Genomic DNA, 18,910 nt, shown 5'->3' with positions numbered 1-18,910 from the left:
AAGCATAAACTATCTAACACTATACATACATAGTATACGTAGATAGATAGACGTAGACTCTGTATACTTCATTCACATTTTTATTCGCTGAATCAAAAAGCATATATTCCATTCCTGCAAAAAAAAAGATGTTTTGTACATAATGTTCCTTTCAAAGAAGCACTAGTTGTCCAAGTGTATTTGGCCCATGGTCAGGTTGGACGGGAAAAATTTTTCATTTACTTCCCAGATTTTGGATTCTGATATTCATTAGTGTTGTCTTTAATTTCAGCTGTGGCCAGTTTGTGTTTTGGCTTGGTTGGTCCTCTGTTGTCACCCGTGTTATGCAACATTATTACGTAGTTGCTTTACATTTCTGTTCCATTTTTAGTAGATGCCACATGTTTCTAATGAGGTATTTATAACCTTATGGATAGTCTGTCAGCGTTACTGAAAGCAATTATTTGTTGTCCTCCTTATATCTGTCTGGTTTGAGGTAACCGCTGCAGTTTAAACCTTTTTTTGATTGCATGCTGTTTATTAGTATGTGCATAAATTGTTGGCAAGTTGGTCAAGACACTCCAGAAGGTCCCTTTGAGCCTTGCATGTGTCTTTGCTAATCAGTGTAATTGCAAGTTAGTGAGCCTGCAGTGGTGTGTAAAGCAGGTTTAAGGGAGTATTCTATTTAAATGGACCTTTTGGCTTACTTCAGTGGAAGATTTATTATGGTTTGGGTTTGGGTTTTTTTAGGTAATTCTGGCCAGTTATTTAAAATTTTTAACTTCCTAGTACAATGGCAATTCTTCTGTTGGGGGGTCCCAAAGTCAAAATCACATGCCTGCAGTTGTTTCCTATTTGTGATATTATTTTCTAATTGGACTTCGTAAGGTATTACACTTGTGATTTTTTGTATAGTAAATCATATTTAACAATATTATGGCGAAGGGCTGACTATTTAGTACTTGGGATCTTGAAGCAGTTTATCAATTTAATAATTTTCTGCAAAAGTGCCCTTGACATTAGCTTAGTTACTGGAGTGTGTAAACACAGATGTGAAATTTTATTGTGATATAAACATTCATTTAGAGGTGGCAACTATTTGTAACCCTATTGCTCTTTGGAAATTTGATTTGAAAATGAGTGAAGGCTATTTTATCCCACTCTGAGGTGACTTTCCCACAGACTTAAGTAAAGAAGAATTAAAATCTTCCATGAGTTGCATTCTTACAGTATTTCACCTTGATGTAATTCTTAAAATCTCTATTATATCCCTTTTTTGGCAGGTTTGTATTAGATGTCGTTCCAGTGTTGATCATATTAAATATCCCATTTCTTAATTATATTCAAGTTTCGTAATGGAGCAAAGCAAGTATAAGGAAGCCTGGCCAGTGAAAGGCCTAATCAATTAGCAGCTTTTGATATTTAGTATAAAAAGATAGGTAGGAAGATAAATGTGTAAAGTGGTTTGCTTTTGCAACCAAAGAGAGGATTTCAGCATTACATTAACTGAAAATTAGATTATAAAGATATAATAGGTTTAGTTTCAGGTAACATATCCTGGATATCACAAACTTTTCAAACAGACAACGTGAAAAGCCATCTCAGCGCTTAAATTGTCATGATGGCGTAACCATGGCAATACTGCTGCTACAAGGTTGACGTAAATCTGATTCAATATATGCTTAGCTAAGAGAATAAGACTGCCAAATATCATTTGGGGCTCATAAATCTATGTAGTTAAAGAAAATGGTGACATGGGATAAATGCAGAAAGTATACAAATGCCTTTTAAGATGCAACTCTGTGAATTAACCTCTCCTCCGCCTCCAACATCCCATCACTGTGTCCTGTCAAGGCAAGGAAATTAGGAAGGCGAAGCATGGAGATAGATAACTGCTAGCACAAAACACAGCTTCCAGAAGTGCTTGTTTGGATTTTGGCAAGAAAAGATGTTCATTCATTTCTTGCTTAGTTTCTCCTCTGCAGATAAGCAAATTCTCTGTGAGAACTTTAAACAAGTGCTTCAAGGAACTTACCAAGCACAGAGGCAGGTGACTTATAGACATTAAACTTAATTGTTTTTTAAATAATAGATTTAGGATAAGATTCACAATTTTCAAATCAACTTCCTTAGGCACTAAAATTTGCTTGTATGTTTTAAATGCTTTTCATTCAAAAGGGAGATTTGAAGGGTAGTAGCTCTAATAAATCTTTCCTACTCTTTCTTGAAGTGGATATAATTGTAAGTACAATATCCTACCACAATCAGTTTTAAAAGTTGATTAAATCTTTTGTACTAATTTATTTCTAATTAGGTGTTTTAAATAACAGTTGTTTTCAACATGAACAAAATTCTGTGTGTGCTGAAAATTTGTATCTCTTTACTCTGGATTGAAGCCAAAGGCTGAAGAAGGAATTACGTGTTATAGTTTCTTCAGTATTTCTTTCTTCAAGTAGAAAAGCCTTTTCAGTTCCCAAAGGTTACATAATAGTTTTACTCCCTCCCATTGCTCGAGATACTTTAATCAGGGTATGCTTCAACCTCTGCCCTGAGTTTTGTGAGCCAGTGAGAATTTCATATAAAATGCCAAACTCCGTCAAATCTGGAAGGCTCAGATTGCAGTAAAAACATGTATTTCATCTCACGGCTCAAACTTTGCACAGAATAGCTTATGGTTTCTTGCTGTTACATTTTAAATCTTGTTATAAGGTAAAAAGGAAACCAAGGATTTGTTGAACGCAGAAGAACTACTTGTTACTGCTACCTTGATAAAATTAAGCTTATGCCACACCATTATGCAAAGCCAAGCAAAAGCAAAACAAAGGAACCCACTTGGTCTGCAGAAGTGGTCGCTAATTGAGCTAAAGGTCCAAGTGCCCCAACACAACTTCTAGCAACTCAACCTCAAATAAATACCTGTTTATACTTCTCCAGGCTAATAAGCTGACATTTCACAGTCAGTACATGTGCTATAACAAGGCACAGCCGTGTTCGGAGGAACACCGTTGTACTTTACAGTACAGTTCTACGGTCTGGCAAAGATTACCTCTTAGATTTTAGCATCACCTACAGAAAACGTTGTTGTTATTTCTAGAAATGTGGAAGTGATTTCCAAATAAATTCAGAGCAGGAATTAACCATTAATAATGGTGTTTTATGAAGTCTTCCTATGAACCCATTGTGCAATCATTTACTGAGACACCAAATTTTCGTAGCCATTTTCCTTGCGAAGCAGGAAGGTAAAAGGCTGTACAGCTTACACCCATAGTCTGTTGGGAGGCTGATTTCCAACCTGTAGGCTACGACATCTTCAAGAAATTCCAGAGCCATTCGAAACACATCCTATTTATAGCTCACATGTAACGGCAAATCTAAAAGTAATTTAGTAAATTGTGTAATTTTGCTTCAGAAGTGATGCTGTCTTATCAAATAACACTTATGCAAACAATATTGACAGTTCAACTGAATCATTTAGTAGAAAATCTATTACAATTTACTGTCTAATTATAAAACAATCTTTGCCCCCTTTCTCAATATGCAGTCACTATTTTGGCTGTGAAAATGGGAAACCCCACTGACAGGATTTCTTGTATTCATGAAGAGTCGTTCTCAACTTTTTCCGAATTATCAGATTAACTGCTTCAGCCCTGCTGCCCCCAGTTAAATCCGGAGAGGTTTTAAAATAGATGCTTTCTAAAATCTTCTGCCCTGCGATCTTGGCAACAGGCTGAGGCACTGATTTATTTTGTAAGGTGTTACATTCACAGTGCTGTTAGAGGTAAAAGGGAACGTCCCGATAAAACAGCAACACAAACCTGCAGTGCCTGAGGGGGGGAGAGCCAGAACAAGTCGCCGGGTGCCGGGGTCTCGGCTGGGAGCAGCGTGATGGTTTCAGCAATTTTCCCATCGCTTCTGCCTGCTTCCCAGGCAAATTCCCATTCGTTTGTCCTGAATTTCCCACACCCAGTCCCAGCACAAGACCCATGGTGGTCTCTTTTTGCGCTCCTTTTCTCTCTGGCACTGGGATCACTCCCACGTATGAACCACATCAACTTCCATGTCTAAATGGGAAATAACTGTTTTTCCCTTGTATGATCAGTGAGATGCGTCTTCTGTGGAAAATTCATTCAAGTTGTTTTGATTCATATGGCAATGAAACTGATTTCTACAGTTTGCTCGTTTAATATACTACATCAATGATTTTCATTTTTTCTTTTTTTTTTTTTTTTTGTACTTTGGTCAAATCGAAGTTTAAGAGGAAATATCAAACACAGCAATCCGGAGTGATAAATAGATTACATCTGTTGCAGCATATGGCTTGACATAACAGCTGCATTGAACTTTTTCAGCAAGTAGTAAACCTTTGGAAAAATTCAGCTGGGCATATAATTTTGGTGCCCCTGCCCGAATGATGGAGTATTAAAACACTTGCAGTTTAAAACCACTCTGTAGTTTGAAAAGTTTGCCATTTGCAACACAGAATACTTAAATTTTAGTTTGAAAATAGTTTTTGTTTAGAAACAGATCTGAATATTTCATTTTTTTGTTTAAAAAATGAATGTTGTGGGAGGTGCTGAAACATTTTCATTTTGTGACAAAATGACTTTTTTCACTGTGGCCACTAATTTTATTTTTTTATTTTTAGGTTCAGAGGCCAACCTCCCTTCTTCCTCCCAGATAATCTTATTTTCAGTGCTGTCTTTAACTTAGATAACAATTTTAAGATTTGGCTAGTAAATAAGAGTTTCCTCTTTTTTTTTCTTTTTATTTTTTTAGCAACCATCCACTGAGCCTTTCATTTTGCATGTAGGTTTTGATTTTAGATATTAGATTAGATATTAGATTTTTCTGATAAAGTATTTAACTGGGAATGATATTGCCATTAGTCATGTCCTAGGATGAAATTTTGTTTGAACACAGTTGATTTCTTTTTTTCCTGTGTTTCTCTCACTTAGAATGAATTCCTTTTGGTCTGGTTTCTGTGTTTTATGGGACCAGTTTAATTTCATCAGTTAGGAAAACAAGTTAAGGTGGAACCACTGGTCATTCCACAGTAACTTAAGTCAACTCTTCTAGTAATTCCTCTACTGTCTGACAGTAAAGCTAAAAACTGTCTAACATTCTTGTCTTACAGTTCTTCCCTTCCACCGTTATACAGTATTTTAAAGTGTACAGCAGAAAGAAAGCAGCATTAGGTCAAAATTCAGTCCTGTGAGAAGAATACAGACTTTTTCATTTAATGCAATAGCATTTGGACAGAATTTGTTTGCAAGCACTATTAAAGCTGGTCCCTCCTCTTTCTTTTAATGAAATCCTAGATGTAATTTTGAAATGAAAAGAGCAGCAATTGAGAAAGAGTTAGCTTTTCAGAAAAAATGCTTATATTACTTAGTTTTTATGTAGTCATGTACTTATATGTAGTCAATATCAAGCTGTGTTTGTTTGTAATTTAAAAAAAACAACCAAACAATAATCTTTATTCTCTGTGGAAGTTTTTGGTTTGTAAGGCTATGAGTGGCTGCAAAGGGAAAAAAATTCATCTGGCTGTAGCTTCGCTTACTGTTCCTTAAACTCCTGCCTGCTTATGACCTTTACTGAAACGCATTCTTTCACAATTTGCACTTTTCATGGGTCATCTCATACACAGATAGAAAACCACCTCTGCGCATGTAAATAAGTGAATTGCAGGAAGGTACGCATGGGTATTCATTCAGTAACCAGATAAAAAATTATTTCAAGAAAATTGGTGAAACTTCCTCCTCTCTTATGCCAATTTTAAACTTATTTTTATAGCATGCTTTTAAGGAGCTGTCTTACGAGCTGTGAATTGTTCAGGTGCCAGAATCCAAATCAGCCACTTTTTCTTTCCTGCAGAAAGTCCGTTACCGAGACCAATTCCTCACCTGGACGGCTGAGCTGGGTGCGAAGCCTTACTGCACTTTGTATTAAGCAGTGTTGTGGCTGGTATTCAGCATCTTTTCAGCGAAGTGCTGGGATACATCGGGAGCCCGGATCCAGCTCTGCGGAGCAGCGTTGCAATTCCAGGGGCTCCGAGTGCCAGAGCTGCCCTGAGAGCCAGCAAATTACTTTTCTGGCACTTGAGAGCTTCAGGTAGAAGATGCTTTTCCTAAGGACTCCGGCAAAAGATCCCTTGTGCTTGGCTTCTGTGCAGGGTATTTAGCGCTCAGATTTCAATCTTAATTGTCACGTTCAAGAGGGAAACTCCCTGTAGTACCCGTGTGCCTTCAGCATATAAACAAAAAAGCCTGCCAACGCCGTGTTTGCTCTTCCTGGGGTGCGCTTCCCAGCACTACCAAATGGCATTCTGCATCAGTCCATGACCAAACTATTAAATTAAGATGGAAGAGAAAAACCTAGACGAGTTGGAAGACTTTCAGATTTTTATTTTTACAAAGAAGATTAAATAAGCAAAATCTTAGTATAAATTTAAGGTTGACTTAAACATACCAAATTGAGAAGAATCGAAGTCTTGTTTCTCCCAGTAATGTTTATTTTCTTACAGTCCTTTTACCCTATAATTTATTTGGCATCTGATGTCTGCAGGTCTGGTAATTGGTACTCAGACCCAAAATCCATCTTCCAACTGGAAGCAGCTGGATGCTTTCAATACCAGTTTTTCCTTAGTTTTAAACTCAAAATGAGATTGCAAGATAGTTTTTCCACGCACTTCAGTTTGTTATATGTAAGGGTGAAAAACTTCAACCTGCAAATAGACATGATCAGTCTGGTGTAGCTATTTTTCTCTTTCTGAGAAGCATCCAACATAACCTAAAGATTTGGGCGGCAGGTGAGGCACCTCTCAGGCTATTCCAGACTTGCTTATTGTGCTCGGAAACCCGGTTCAGTCAGGGCTTTTAGAGTAGGGTGGCAAATTATCTCAGTGACCCAGTCCTTACTATAGTCTTAAAGGGCACGTAACGCATATGTGCTTGAAAAATATGTTCAGAGTCATATGGAGAAGAGGTAGCTCCATAATGGAAGGTGCCTCAGGTAGATTTATTTTTTTATCACTTTCCCTTGCAAAGTCAAGGCAATGGATCATCTTCATAGACCCGACATAAATCTAGCTCCAGGTCATCCTCAGCAAAAGTAATGGGAAGAGAATTGCCAGTGCCCTTTCGTAATTGCAAATCCTTAATTAAGGAAGGGTACAAGGAGGCACTTAAAATGCCAACCTCAGCAAGTAGCACTCTACTGCTTGTGAGAATAAATTATAACTTGTCAGAATAAAATTGTTTTTTTCATTAATGTGGTTGGTAGTATTCAAAGACTTAAAACTAGATAAAACACATTGTTCTAGGGTAGAAGAAGATTATCTTACTCCTTAAAATGGTGTGTGTGGTGCACAAACTTCGAAGGCAGTGTCAGGCTTACCGGGCAGCACTGTTTTGCTTGATTCTGCCTTGACTTACAATCATTTTAGGAGAAGGCAGGACAGCTAATTTAGTCTGGTGAGCCCTTCATCCTCTTACTGTGAAGGTTTAATTTCCAGTTAGTGAAACCAGACCCCACTTTTTGGCTCTTGGGTGAATATGTAGGTTTTTATTTGGATTTGGAGCTTACCTGTTACTGTAGCAGTTTATGGAGCAAAAGCTCGTGGGCAGTGTCAAGCGGGTTTTAAATAGAGAAAAAGGGCTTAAGGAGTAGTTCCGGGCATCTCAGCTATTGCTGAATACCAACTTATCATCATGCTTATGTGAGTTTACTTTTAATTAGCAAGAACCTAGAGTGAATAGAAAATAGCGGAGACATACACACATTTAAGCATTTTGCTAGACAGGGCTCTTATGTTTGCTTCTTTTGTATTTTTTTTCTGCTTTTCCAGTTTATGACTAGTTCTTGCAGCCCAAAGCACTGCTTTGTTGCCATCAAAGCACTATTCCAAAATAGGACTTCTTCACAAAGAGGCAACACATTGTCTTGCCTAAGAACTAAATTGGACCTTGAAGGGGGAAAGATTTGCATTCTGATTCTCTACTTCTATACCATGCACATCCTTTACACCTGTCTAGATAAAGTAAAAAAAAGGCAACCACATTGTTGTTTGTACTGACTAAAACCAGCAAAATGCTAGGTATTTCAGGAATAGTAGACGTGCCAATAAAGCTTACCAAGAATACGTCATAGAAAAGCGAGTATGGATATCTTTATTCCTTTAAATATGGTATTACTTTTCAGAAAGGCATTGAGAACAGAATTCAGACAAAGACTCTTTTCCCTTTAAAGCAGCAATTCTTAAATTAAAAAATGAACAGTATTCTTATTTCTGCTTTTTTGTTTTGTTTTGGTTTGTTTTTCAGTCTGTAGCTAAAGTCTGACAGTTTTTGCCTGTTTACCACATACAGATCATTTTAAGTTTGGGGGGGTATTAGTATGCTAAGCAAACTTTTTACATTAAGCTGCATAACTGTCATTGCGTACAGTTCCGTATAAAATAATTAAAACATGAAATTGTATAACTGAAACAGTCTCCCCACAGAGGTAATTAACTTGAAAGGGAAACCTAAAAATGTAGGTTGATTCCTGTTAATTACACCTCTCCTTCAAATCACAGAATGCTAAAGAAAGCCTTGAGCAAGAGGTGTTCTTGCTGCTCATACTTGTAAATGTCTGAGTAGACGTTCGTAAGGTCTTTAGCTGTTTCCTCCCACCACCCCTCGCTTTGGGTTTTCATAGTGTCGTGTTCCTGTCTGTAACCTCGTGTGTACGATGATGACAATCTTTCTCTGTGTTGGTTCAAGACTTGATAGCCATAAAGGCAAAACTCAATTCTGCCGCGCAGAGTTGGGTGGGGGGCCAGGCTGCCGTCGCTGCAGGAAGGGAAGGACGAAGGAGTGGGGTCGGACTCCGGAGAAGAGGACGTATGTTGGGAAGAAGAGGAAGAGGCAGCCTTGCTCTTCTAGCTGCTCCTCGGAGGACACTGGGCTAAAATAAAGCCCACTGCTCCTCCAGAGCAGCGTATTGCCCTCCGGCTTCCCCCAGCACTAGTCGGTGCCCAGCAGCAGCAGGCTCTCGGCGCGGCACAAAAATCAAACACGCTTTTCCAGCCAATATACAAGGGAACGAAAAGCAGGGTCTGTTCTGCCCCCAGAAGCTGCCTGCCCGCTTTCTGGGGGGCACATCTGCAGCGGTCCTGATCCTTGCGGCCGTGCTCCGAAAGCTTGGCTCTTGATTGCTCTTCCTTTTCTTTGGCACATTGTGAATTTGAACAGAAGGGTTTGGTTTTTTTTAAATTCCAGTAAATCTCCTTGTGAGTTGCACCATTAAGCTTGTTGTTTCTGTGCAAAATCAGCAGTATTCTGTCACTTTGTATGGTAAAATATTTACAAAATAAAAAATGACTTGTTAAAGGCCAGGATAATACCATACTACTGTATCAGGTTGTGAAGGAAGTCTTTTTGCTTATAGTACCAACTAACCTAGACAGTTACTTTCATTACATTGAAGATCACGGGGTTGGGGGTTTGTTTTCTCAATGAGTATCCATCAAGAGTGGTAGTCTTAGTGTAAATCAGAACCTATGTTCTGCCCTTGGTTTTTATTAATTTTATTTAGAAGGAAGGCATCTGAAGTCCAAGCCCTAAAAAAAGACATGTAATACTCTTTCATTCCACATGTGGTTCACAGCCTAAATAGGCCTAGAGCATAACCAGCTGCTCAGTTTTTAGGGTTAGCTCTGAGAAATTTCCAATGTTGCCATGATTACTTGTTGTGTATCCAAAGCTGTATTCTCGCTGCAAAAATGTGCAGGTATCATTCAGGCCCATGCTCAACGTAGTCTTTTTTTTCTTGACAGAAACAGCCTTATTAAGCACACCAATGCTATGAAGTGTGGTGGTGTTTTTTTAAAAACGAAAACTCTTCAATCTTTTTTGCAGAAGTGTTAATTATTAGTAATTTGGTTTTTTTGTAGGAGTTCTCTGGAATCTATCCTCCTGTGATGCACTGAAAATGCCAATCATCCAGGATGCCCTCGCAGTGTTGACCAATGCAGTGATCATCCCTCACTCTGGATGGGAAAACTCTCCGCTCCAGGATGATCATAAAATACAACTCCATTCATCGCAGGTGCTGCGCAATGCCACTGGGTGCCTAAGGTGAGTACTGCAAAACCTTTGCTTTTCCTCAGTCATCTCACTTTGGCTTGAATTGGTATTTCTCATGCTTAGGCATCTGTAAAGTAAATAATTAGTGTGTGTGTCAGCAAAGACAATGACTTTCAGTGCTGTAAACTTAAAGTTGGAAATTAATTAGAAAACAAGCCTCAGGCCATTCAAAAAACAATCTCTACAAGCGCTGCTGTGGGTTTTCTATTTTTCTTTTCTTAGCAGCTTTGACCAGTCTTCTCATTCAAGCTTGAATATTACAGATGTTTTTCTCCTTGTAGATTTGTCCTATTTCCCTAGTTGCTTAAATGAAGTCAATATATTCTCACTATTATACCCAATTTAATCAGCACAAAAAGGAATGAAGATGCTCACAAAAAGTAACGTGCCTTACGGGTTGCAGATGCCATTCCTGGAGTTACAATAAATATATAAAGTAGATTTTTTCTGCTCTGTGAAGATGAGAAATGGATTTCAATAAGAGACCAACCAATTTAACATTGTGCAACTAGAATACTTAAACAGATCCTTAGCAAGTATGATACTTATTTATGTTTATATTTGTATGCCAAACTTGTATATGCAACACCAAGGTGTACTTATATAAATATGTGCAATATGATCTGTAAAAATCACTGTAGATGTGAGAATGAAAATAGGATGAGTAAGAGGAGTTTCAGTTCTGACAAAACCTTACAAAAGGATTAAGTCATAGCAATTTCTGAATTCCAATCCATATCATTTTGTTGAAATACTTTAACTTATTAGGCAAGTTCTTTTAAGCATTGATTTTTTTTTTCTCCTTATATATTGGAGATCTGTAATCTATCTCAGAGACATGAAAATTGATTAGTTATATTTTTACATACATCACAGGAAAATTGTTAGGTGAATAGTATGTATCGGTAATACTTTCTGTGTTGTATGCTGCATCCAAAGCAGATGTCTATCAACGAGCTAAATAGAAAAACATTGATAGGAAGCAAAGTAAAATAGCAGTATTGTTTACATATCTATAGCAGGCCCCTTTTTGTCTTTGTGTTGTTTCATCAAATGAAATGTCTCCCTTTCAGAAGTAATATTTGAAAAGTTTAAGGGAAAAAGTTGTAATTATTATTGACTGTTTATATGTAATCGGAAGAGAATGAAAGATAGAAGGTAATTACATCCATGTTGCAAGTATACTTGTATTGGAATTAAATGCAGGTATGTATATGTGAATACCAGCTATGTTGGGATATGTGACTGAAGCTAGGCATTTGTACCTGAGTTGTATTGATTTTGAAAAGAGTTTGGTCGTATAATTGTGTTGCATTGCGTTCAAATGGCTAGAAAAAAAGTTACTCAAATCACTGTGACAGAAGTCATTCCTTAAAGACCTGTACCATGTTATATGTCTCACACTTCCAACGTTTAACCTGTCTCAGTTAAAGAGCTGCTGTCCATTATAAATTTGGGGCTTCACAGTGCCCCTTCTCTGAACGGGCATGTCCAGTGTTTGTCTCCCCACTCCATAAGCTCTGTCTGCCTGTTAATTTTTCCGAACTGCTTCTCAGGGACTGGTGTCCATCCCTGATCCTGCAAACCTCAGTTCTTCCTACCTCATAGTTGATGGATTTGTTGCACATTGGTCTTGAAATCTTTCTTTTTTCTTTTTTTCTGTCTTTTTTTTCTTTTTTTTGTGTGTGAGGGTATGTGCATGCCCATTTGCAAACTGATGTGAGCTTACTGTAGCCTGCACTCTGGGTCAGCCTGAGGACTTGGGGCCACATGAGAATGGTACGTTGCCTAATCTAATACACACTGCTTTGCAGCAAGGCTTACTACCGAGTGCTTGATGGTATGCTGTCATAGCAGAATGGCTTCTGGTCAGCTCCTGCAAAATAAGCTCATATCTGCCTGCAAAAGACTGTGCATATTATAACTCTTGAATCGTTCCCAGGTAGCTGTAGCAGCAGCTCAAACGGCTGTCCTGAGCAGGTTGGTCTTCCTCCTAAACCCAGGCCCTTCAACCATAGTATGGCTTTTTAATATCTTTCTGATATCAAACCCTCCCTATTTCCCAGATGCATCTTTCTGTCCTCTCTAACAGCTTTAGGTATTTATTTGGCCTTCATCCATCTTCTGTAGCTAATTTCATCCCACTTAGTCTGTGTGGATGGTCTTTGGCGGAGCCAGAACATTTGGAGAGGGTTGAACTTACTTTTGCTTCACACCGGCGGGAACTTGCTTGCTTACCTTTCCCCAGTCGCTGTTGAAAATCTCTCACTCTGAACAAAACGTCAAGTTTGTGTTTGTGCAAGAGAGAAAAGTGTAAGTTGACCTCTGAGACGGTAACTGGATTCTTGTGTTGAATTCACGTAAGGTGATGGGTCTGTAGGCTGGAGGAAACAGCGAAAATCAGAAAGAAGAGCTTGGAGAGTGGCGATGACCGGAGTAGCGCGTGCTCTGTGCAGGTAGTACCTTAGCCAGCGTTCCTTAAATACCCACCACCCCCAATAAACTGAACAGCTCTCAACACTTGCCACTTGTGACTAGTTACAAGCCTTGTATTTCCATTTCAAGATCTCACTGACAAGGGAGGTGATGTAAATCAAGAAGATGTGATGTGGTTGCTGGCTAAGGTAGTGCTGTGTTCACCTGGTAAATGGAAAGTCCGTTGTCATCTTCCATGGGAGAATTTCTTCTAAGACTTTGGTTTGGTTGTCCTCTGCTGTTTTCTTTTTCTCCTGTTGCAAGAGCTGGTTTTTGAAGGGGCACTGGTTAAAATTCATTTCTGTCAGGATTATCAGTGATGATGCTCAGTATCACAGGAAAAGTAGTTCAGAATACTTGACAAATGTTTCTGAATCTGTAATGTTGACAGATTTAGGGACATCAGGTTGTATTATGTAAGGTTTAATGCTAGCAAATATGCCAGGGGGATTTGGGGTGGGAGGGCGGTCAGTCTTCCATGCCTTTGGTTTTCTGATGCATTCACTGCTGAAAACTTTAAATAATATCTGAGAGGTGCTGTAGTAGAATCCATCCCGTATACAATACTATTAAGTAGTTTGCAATGGCCATTATATAGGAATAGTCAGATCTTTGTGTTTTTTCACTCTAGTATTTGAATTATTATTCTTTCTGCTGATCTTCCCTTTTCTCAGTTTCTTGACGAGAGTTTCTTATGCTTTTTCAATTAAAAAGTTGCTTGTTAACTACAATTTTTAGTACTCTTGTCTGCTTATTCATTATCATTCTTAACCAAGTTCTTAAGTCTGCAACTCTAGTCACACAGTAATCCAGCTGAAATCAGTATGAAATCATATTAAAGACAGCAGCAACATCAGACCTTCTTTTCCTGTTTTCTTTTTTCCTTAAAGACATTATTTACGAAATGCACTTTGCATACTTTTGTGATTAGAAAAAAGAAAATAGCTTTAATACAATATTGTACTAATTAATTTTACATAACTTGAATACTTTGAAATGGTTTAGATATTTCAAAGCTCTAAATACATTGTTATACCTATCACTTGTAAATTTAATCTTAATCTTTCATAAATTGCCAGACCTCAGTGTGACATGTGTTAAGAGTAATCACCCAATTTATTTGCCTCCCCACTGAGATACCAGTACCTTACCTCGGTAGGTTCTGTGAAAGTTTGACTTCTTTCTTCCTTTCAGATTTCAGCTGTGACTGCTTTATTTGGGTTAGAGAAATACTGTATCTTTGGTTTATAGTTACTGATTCATTTAGACTCACTAGGGAAAGTCAGGTGAAAACTGAATTTGGAATCCCAGTTGTTTATAGGGGGTGTTTATAATCCCTAATCTGAAATTTAAAAATCAACAGGAGACATATTGCATAATGTTGTCTTAACCTGAAGCGTCAAGCTTACTTAACACAAAAGTAGATCTCTGTCCACGACAAAGACTGTCTGAAAGAATCCCAGACAAAAATCTTTTCAAGAGTTTTTGTCCTGATGTACAGTCTGGAACCTTGGGGTTTCTCCGATGAATTTCAGTTAATAGAATCTCATCTGAGGACTTAAAAGAATTTTAAGAATTTACTGTTTTAAGATTCTGATCTGGTTTTAGATGCACAATCATAAAAATGCTGTCTTTTTCTTTTCTCCGTGTTCCATTTAATTTTTCATCATAAACTGAGGGTACAGGGGCAATTGTGAAAATCAAAGATCTATTAAAATATTTATATCCCCCCCCCATTAGTTGATTAGAAATTCTATGGGAGAGTAATTCAAGTAGATTTTGTTTATAAAGCCCCACACCTTTCAAATTTTCATACTTCATACTTTCGTGCTTGTCAAACCTTTCACAAAATACCATGAATAATTTTTCAATTGAAAAAAATACGTAGGAAGCTCTAAGAGTAGAAAAGCAAAGGGGAAAAGTGCTTTTAAAACATGAACTGAATGTAACTGACCCAGTAGTTTTTTTCTGGATAGATCAACTCATGGAAGGACAAAATTACCTTGTTAAAACAATTTGTGTTAACTGTGAAGCCTGAATATCAAGTGTTTTTAACTGTTTTGTGGATGAATGATCTGCTTCACAGACATTTACAGCTAATGCATTTATTCCACCATCTTATTTCTCCTCCAGTTCTCTTCTAAGCAGCCAACATCTATTGATTCGTATTCTTAGGAACTTCTGTAATCAGTTTTGAATATAATGTTCTGCTGCATACTGGCAAAAGAAGATGAGGGAGCAGCATAAAATAAATAGCACAGACTGTATTATTCATCATCTGTTTAGTTTCTAAAGAAACATGCATATATGTGAAGAAACTTTCTTATAGATGTGTGAAACATGTTTCTTAAGAAACTGAACTGATACATGTACGTATGTGCATGTGTATGTGCGTGTTTATGTGTGTATACATACAGATATAAAAGGGCTGGTTATTGAAGCTAAAATATGTTTCTGTCTTTACTGACTGGTGCAAGCTCTGAATATCTTCAGTGGGGTATAAATGGAGCCGGTTTCTTACAGTAGGTCCAGGACCTTTGCTGCTGATTTTAGGATTCTCCTCCTATCAAGAGAACAGTCACATTTTGTCCATCCCTGCGTATGCTCTAGTGGATACAGAGATGTTGGACATGCCAACCCATCTCAGTATTTCTCTTGCTTTTTCCAGAGCCCAGGAGCTCTCCTCAGGCTGACCTGGCAGTCTTGTGCATCAGGTACCAGAAAGCCCAGGCTTGTCAGAATCCAAAGTCAGGACAAAATTCACATTAACTGTGTATTTCCCCTGGCAGCCTACTCAAGGGACAGACTTTTACTACAAGCAGTCCGGCAAGCAAGAGCCGTGGCAGAGACACAACTACCTGGAGGGATACTGGGGCAGGGTTCTCCATTTGTAGAGGGGAAGCTGTCCAAATCCAAGCCTGCAATTTTTCCTCCTCTTAGCCTCTTCAGATACAGTCTTATGTTGGAGAAAGGGGTGATCACCACTGTTCTTGTCTTTTTAAAGCATTTTGAGCTATTAAAATTACAAAGCTGGCGTAATTAACATCCGAGGACCATCAGATCAGCAGATTTGATGCCAATTATCTAGCTACATTCTATGACCGTGTTGTGGTGAAACACATGTTATATATTACATACTTTACAAAGTTGCATACCATGTGTTAAACTTCACTTGGCCACAACTAGGATGTTGAATCAAGTTAGAGCGTTCTTAAACTCCAGAGTTATACTGGCTATACTGGTGTGTCCGTTGTTAAACAAACCCACGCTCTGCTGAGAGCTCTTCTCAGCTTGGGAATTTCTCTAGGACCTGGAGTTGGAAGTAAGTGCGGAGGAAAGCCTTGTCAAGAAGCTAAGGAAAAGCTTAGCTTTAGTGTCTCATTTTGTGAAGTTCAATCCCTTTTCACTAAAGCTTAAATTCTTATTAGAATTATATCATTTATGCTTCTTGGTCCCAGCAACGACAGGCTGTGGTGGAACTGAGGGCTAATGTCAACTCTCCATTATTTTGAAGAAACCGAAACGGATTCATGACATGTACCGTACAAATGACTGCCAGATAATTTCCCATTTAATATAAATGAAGGTATCTTGATAACAGCTTCTACATCTTGTCTTTCCAGGCTAAAGCTGAATAACGTATTGCTTACTTTTAAATGCATTAGCTCAGAAGTTCTATATTACTTGTACACGATGAATTTTGAAAAACTGTCTTTAGTAAGTTTGATAATGCCACCCAGAGTACCATACGGGAACATAATTCACAGGAGGGAAAATGAGCTAAACTGCAGTTTCTTGTCTTTTAAAACAAGATAGAAAGGAGTAACGTCTAAGTAGCATTTACCTAATGGCGGGCATTTTAATCAAGGAGTAGGTGTTTATATAGGAGCCTGGTTTTTAGAGGCTTTGAGTGTTTCTAGACTGTCACTGAATTACCAGCTCTGAAAATCATTTGTAGTTTTGATGTTGTTGATAATGAGTTTAAGTGTCAAATTTCAGGCACCCTAATTCAAAACTTTCAGGCAGGCTGCTTTCATGGGCATGAACTATGCAAAATGTATTTTTAAAAAGGCTAAAACTTTCACTAGCTCAGGTGTAAATGTTCACGGCCATATTCCTAGTCTTTCAACCACAAACCAAAATGGGAAGAATCACAGAGGAGTAAGAGCCAGTCTGCAGTGGAAAATGTATTTCACCTTTTCAAAGAAGCTGAAAGGTCCAGTCTAGAAAAAAGTCAGAAACCAGTCTGAGAGGCTGCAATGATTGCATCCCAGTTCAGCATAAAGTTTCGGAGGCAAATTTCTGCAAGGTATGAGAGAGATTGTTCCTTGCTGAATGCTGCGATCGTTCAGAAGTGTAGCTGAAACCTAATGTTAAGATTCGGGGGGGGGAGGGAGATTTTAGTATGAATAGATCAGTGTCCTCTGATTGCTGCTGTAATATTTTTATTCAGAAGATACTCGAGGGAAAGGTACCAACAGAATTAAATGTGTAGCTGTGTCAGATACTTAAGCACCCCACTTTTTCTTCACAGTGCACTTACTCCCACTCTGCATATTCATGAACAAATTTATAAGGTTTATACAAGGTCGTACTGTATTAATTATAGCAGTGGTATTCAAATAGCACTCTGAAGTTTAATGCTTCTTCAGCATTTCTGGTAAAAACATTATTTTAACCCATCAAACTGATGCTACAGATTCCACATATCTTTGGAAGTTCATTCTGGGCTCAAGTTGATCAAAATCTCAGCCAGAAATTTTGTTTTTAAACTGATGCTATGGAATGCCTTTTGTAATCTCCTTTGGTCTGAAAAATAGTACAGCATAATTCCAGACACTTTTTGCTCTCCTATACTGAAAAACACATTAACAAGTTTCGACGGCATACCTCCTTCCTTCATCTTTATATCTGATAAGAGATGCTGGGCTGCTCTGCCTAAATCTGCCTTCAAATGCAGAAGGAACTCCCAGCGTATTGATTTTGCACTGAGATAAGTGATCTGTCAACATCCATCTTCAAAATATTATTTATGTGATCTGTGGGCAAACAGGGAAACTCATTCAGATTTCAACGGGGCTTCATGTTTGGATACAACTTAGAAATATTGGACCTGTATGTCAGAGTCTGATAATTTAGGACCTAGCTGAAATTTAGTTCCTATTCTTCAACTACAATCTTTTATTCTCTTTAACATGAATGTATGTGGGTTTTTTAGGGAAAAAACCCAACAACTTAACTGGGTGGCATACAGTTATAAATACTTAGTTGTTGCTATGGCAGGAGTGTGTTCTTCCTGTAATTTACTAGTTTACTGTTGCTGGAAATTATACACACACGTATGTAAAGAATGGATGTGCCTCAGTACCTTTGCTTTCATCTTATGATATTCTTAGGCTCAGCGACGATGACAAAACCATCGACTGCTGCCTCTTAGGCTGAATGGCTTATGGTGGACCCTAGCCTTGGATTAGAGATGTGTTGACTATTTCAAGTATGTTTTGAATGACTGTTTTCCCAGCTTTTGGTGGGTTTAATTCCTTTCAGGTTGAATGCTTGCTGTTAACTAGTGCCCAATGTGAAAATCAAATGTCCCCTCACATCTGCATGGTGAGGTAGTGTTAATTTACATTTCCTTCTGTCGGAGGTTTCAGCTGTGTGGATGTGAATGCTCTGAAGAAAATGAAATTGTTTTGTGAAAGGGCTTAGATTCTGGGGGAGGGGGGTCATTTCAGGAGAGTTTTCGTTTATGCAGCAGTGAGTGTTAAGCTCGGCAGACGCTGTAGTAAAGCGCGGTCTGAATCTCGGTGGCCTGCTGACTTGATTTGAGCGTACTCCAAGCCCAGCCGACTCTAACGAGCCCCTTTCTCGCTGGGCAGCTGCAGAGCTGAGTACCACAGCAGCACAGCTATTTTCTGTTTGGGAAGAGTCCCCAGGCCTGCGTGGCACCGCGTGTATTTTAGAACGTGTCAGCGTGTCCGTGCAGTTACTGCGTGGGAAGCTGAAGAGATGGAGCCAGTTCTCTCTGGGTCCTTTGGAAAGAAAGGATCACAAGGGCCACGGGTGTCATGGGAACCCCGGTGTACCTCTGTTGTTGCTTTGCTGACTGTCCAAAATCCTCGATAGTCCTTTTCGAATGGGGACTTTGAAAAACTGCTACAGTCTGGCTCCACAGAAATTATTTGTCTCAGCATGAGAGAAAAACTGATTGTGACAATTCTGTAGCACCGCTCACGGTCATGGTGACTGATGATAGAGGATGGTGGTTTATTTCCCCAAGGAAGATGAGAAACACAATCATCCAGAGTTTGTATGCCCACTCAATTCCA

At 38.5% G+C, this 18,910-nt stretch overlaps 1 protein-coding gene across 7 annotated transcripts in view; it reads left to right on the top strand.

The window, feature by feature from the left end:
* Positions 1–18,910, top strand: part of CTNND2 (catenin delta 2) — a 658,470-nt gene that overhangs the window by 514,735 nt on the left and 124,825 nt on the right. For all 7 annotated transcript variants that reach the window (XM_069808867.1, XM_069808868.1, XM_069808866.1 and 4 more), the window contains one exon: positions 9,914–10,097. In XM_069808867.1, coding sequence (XP_069664968.1) covers positions 9,914–10,097 — 184 coding nt within the window. The remainder of the gene's footprint in view (positions 1–9,913; positions 10,098–18,910) is intronic.

The sequence above is a fragment of the Haliaeetus albicilla genome, chromosome 21 (assembly GCF_947461875.1).
Source record: "Haliaeetus albicilla chromosome 21, bHalAlb1.1, whole genome shotgun sequence".
In the NCBI taxonomy this organism is placed as follows: Eukaryota; Metazoa; Chordata; class Aves; order Accipitriformes; family Accipitridae; genus Haliaeetus; species Haliaeetus albicilla.
Note: the sequence above shows the minus strand (reverse complement) of the source record. Positions and strands in the feature narration are given on the sequence as shown.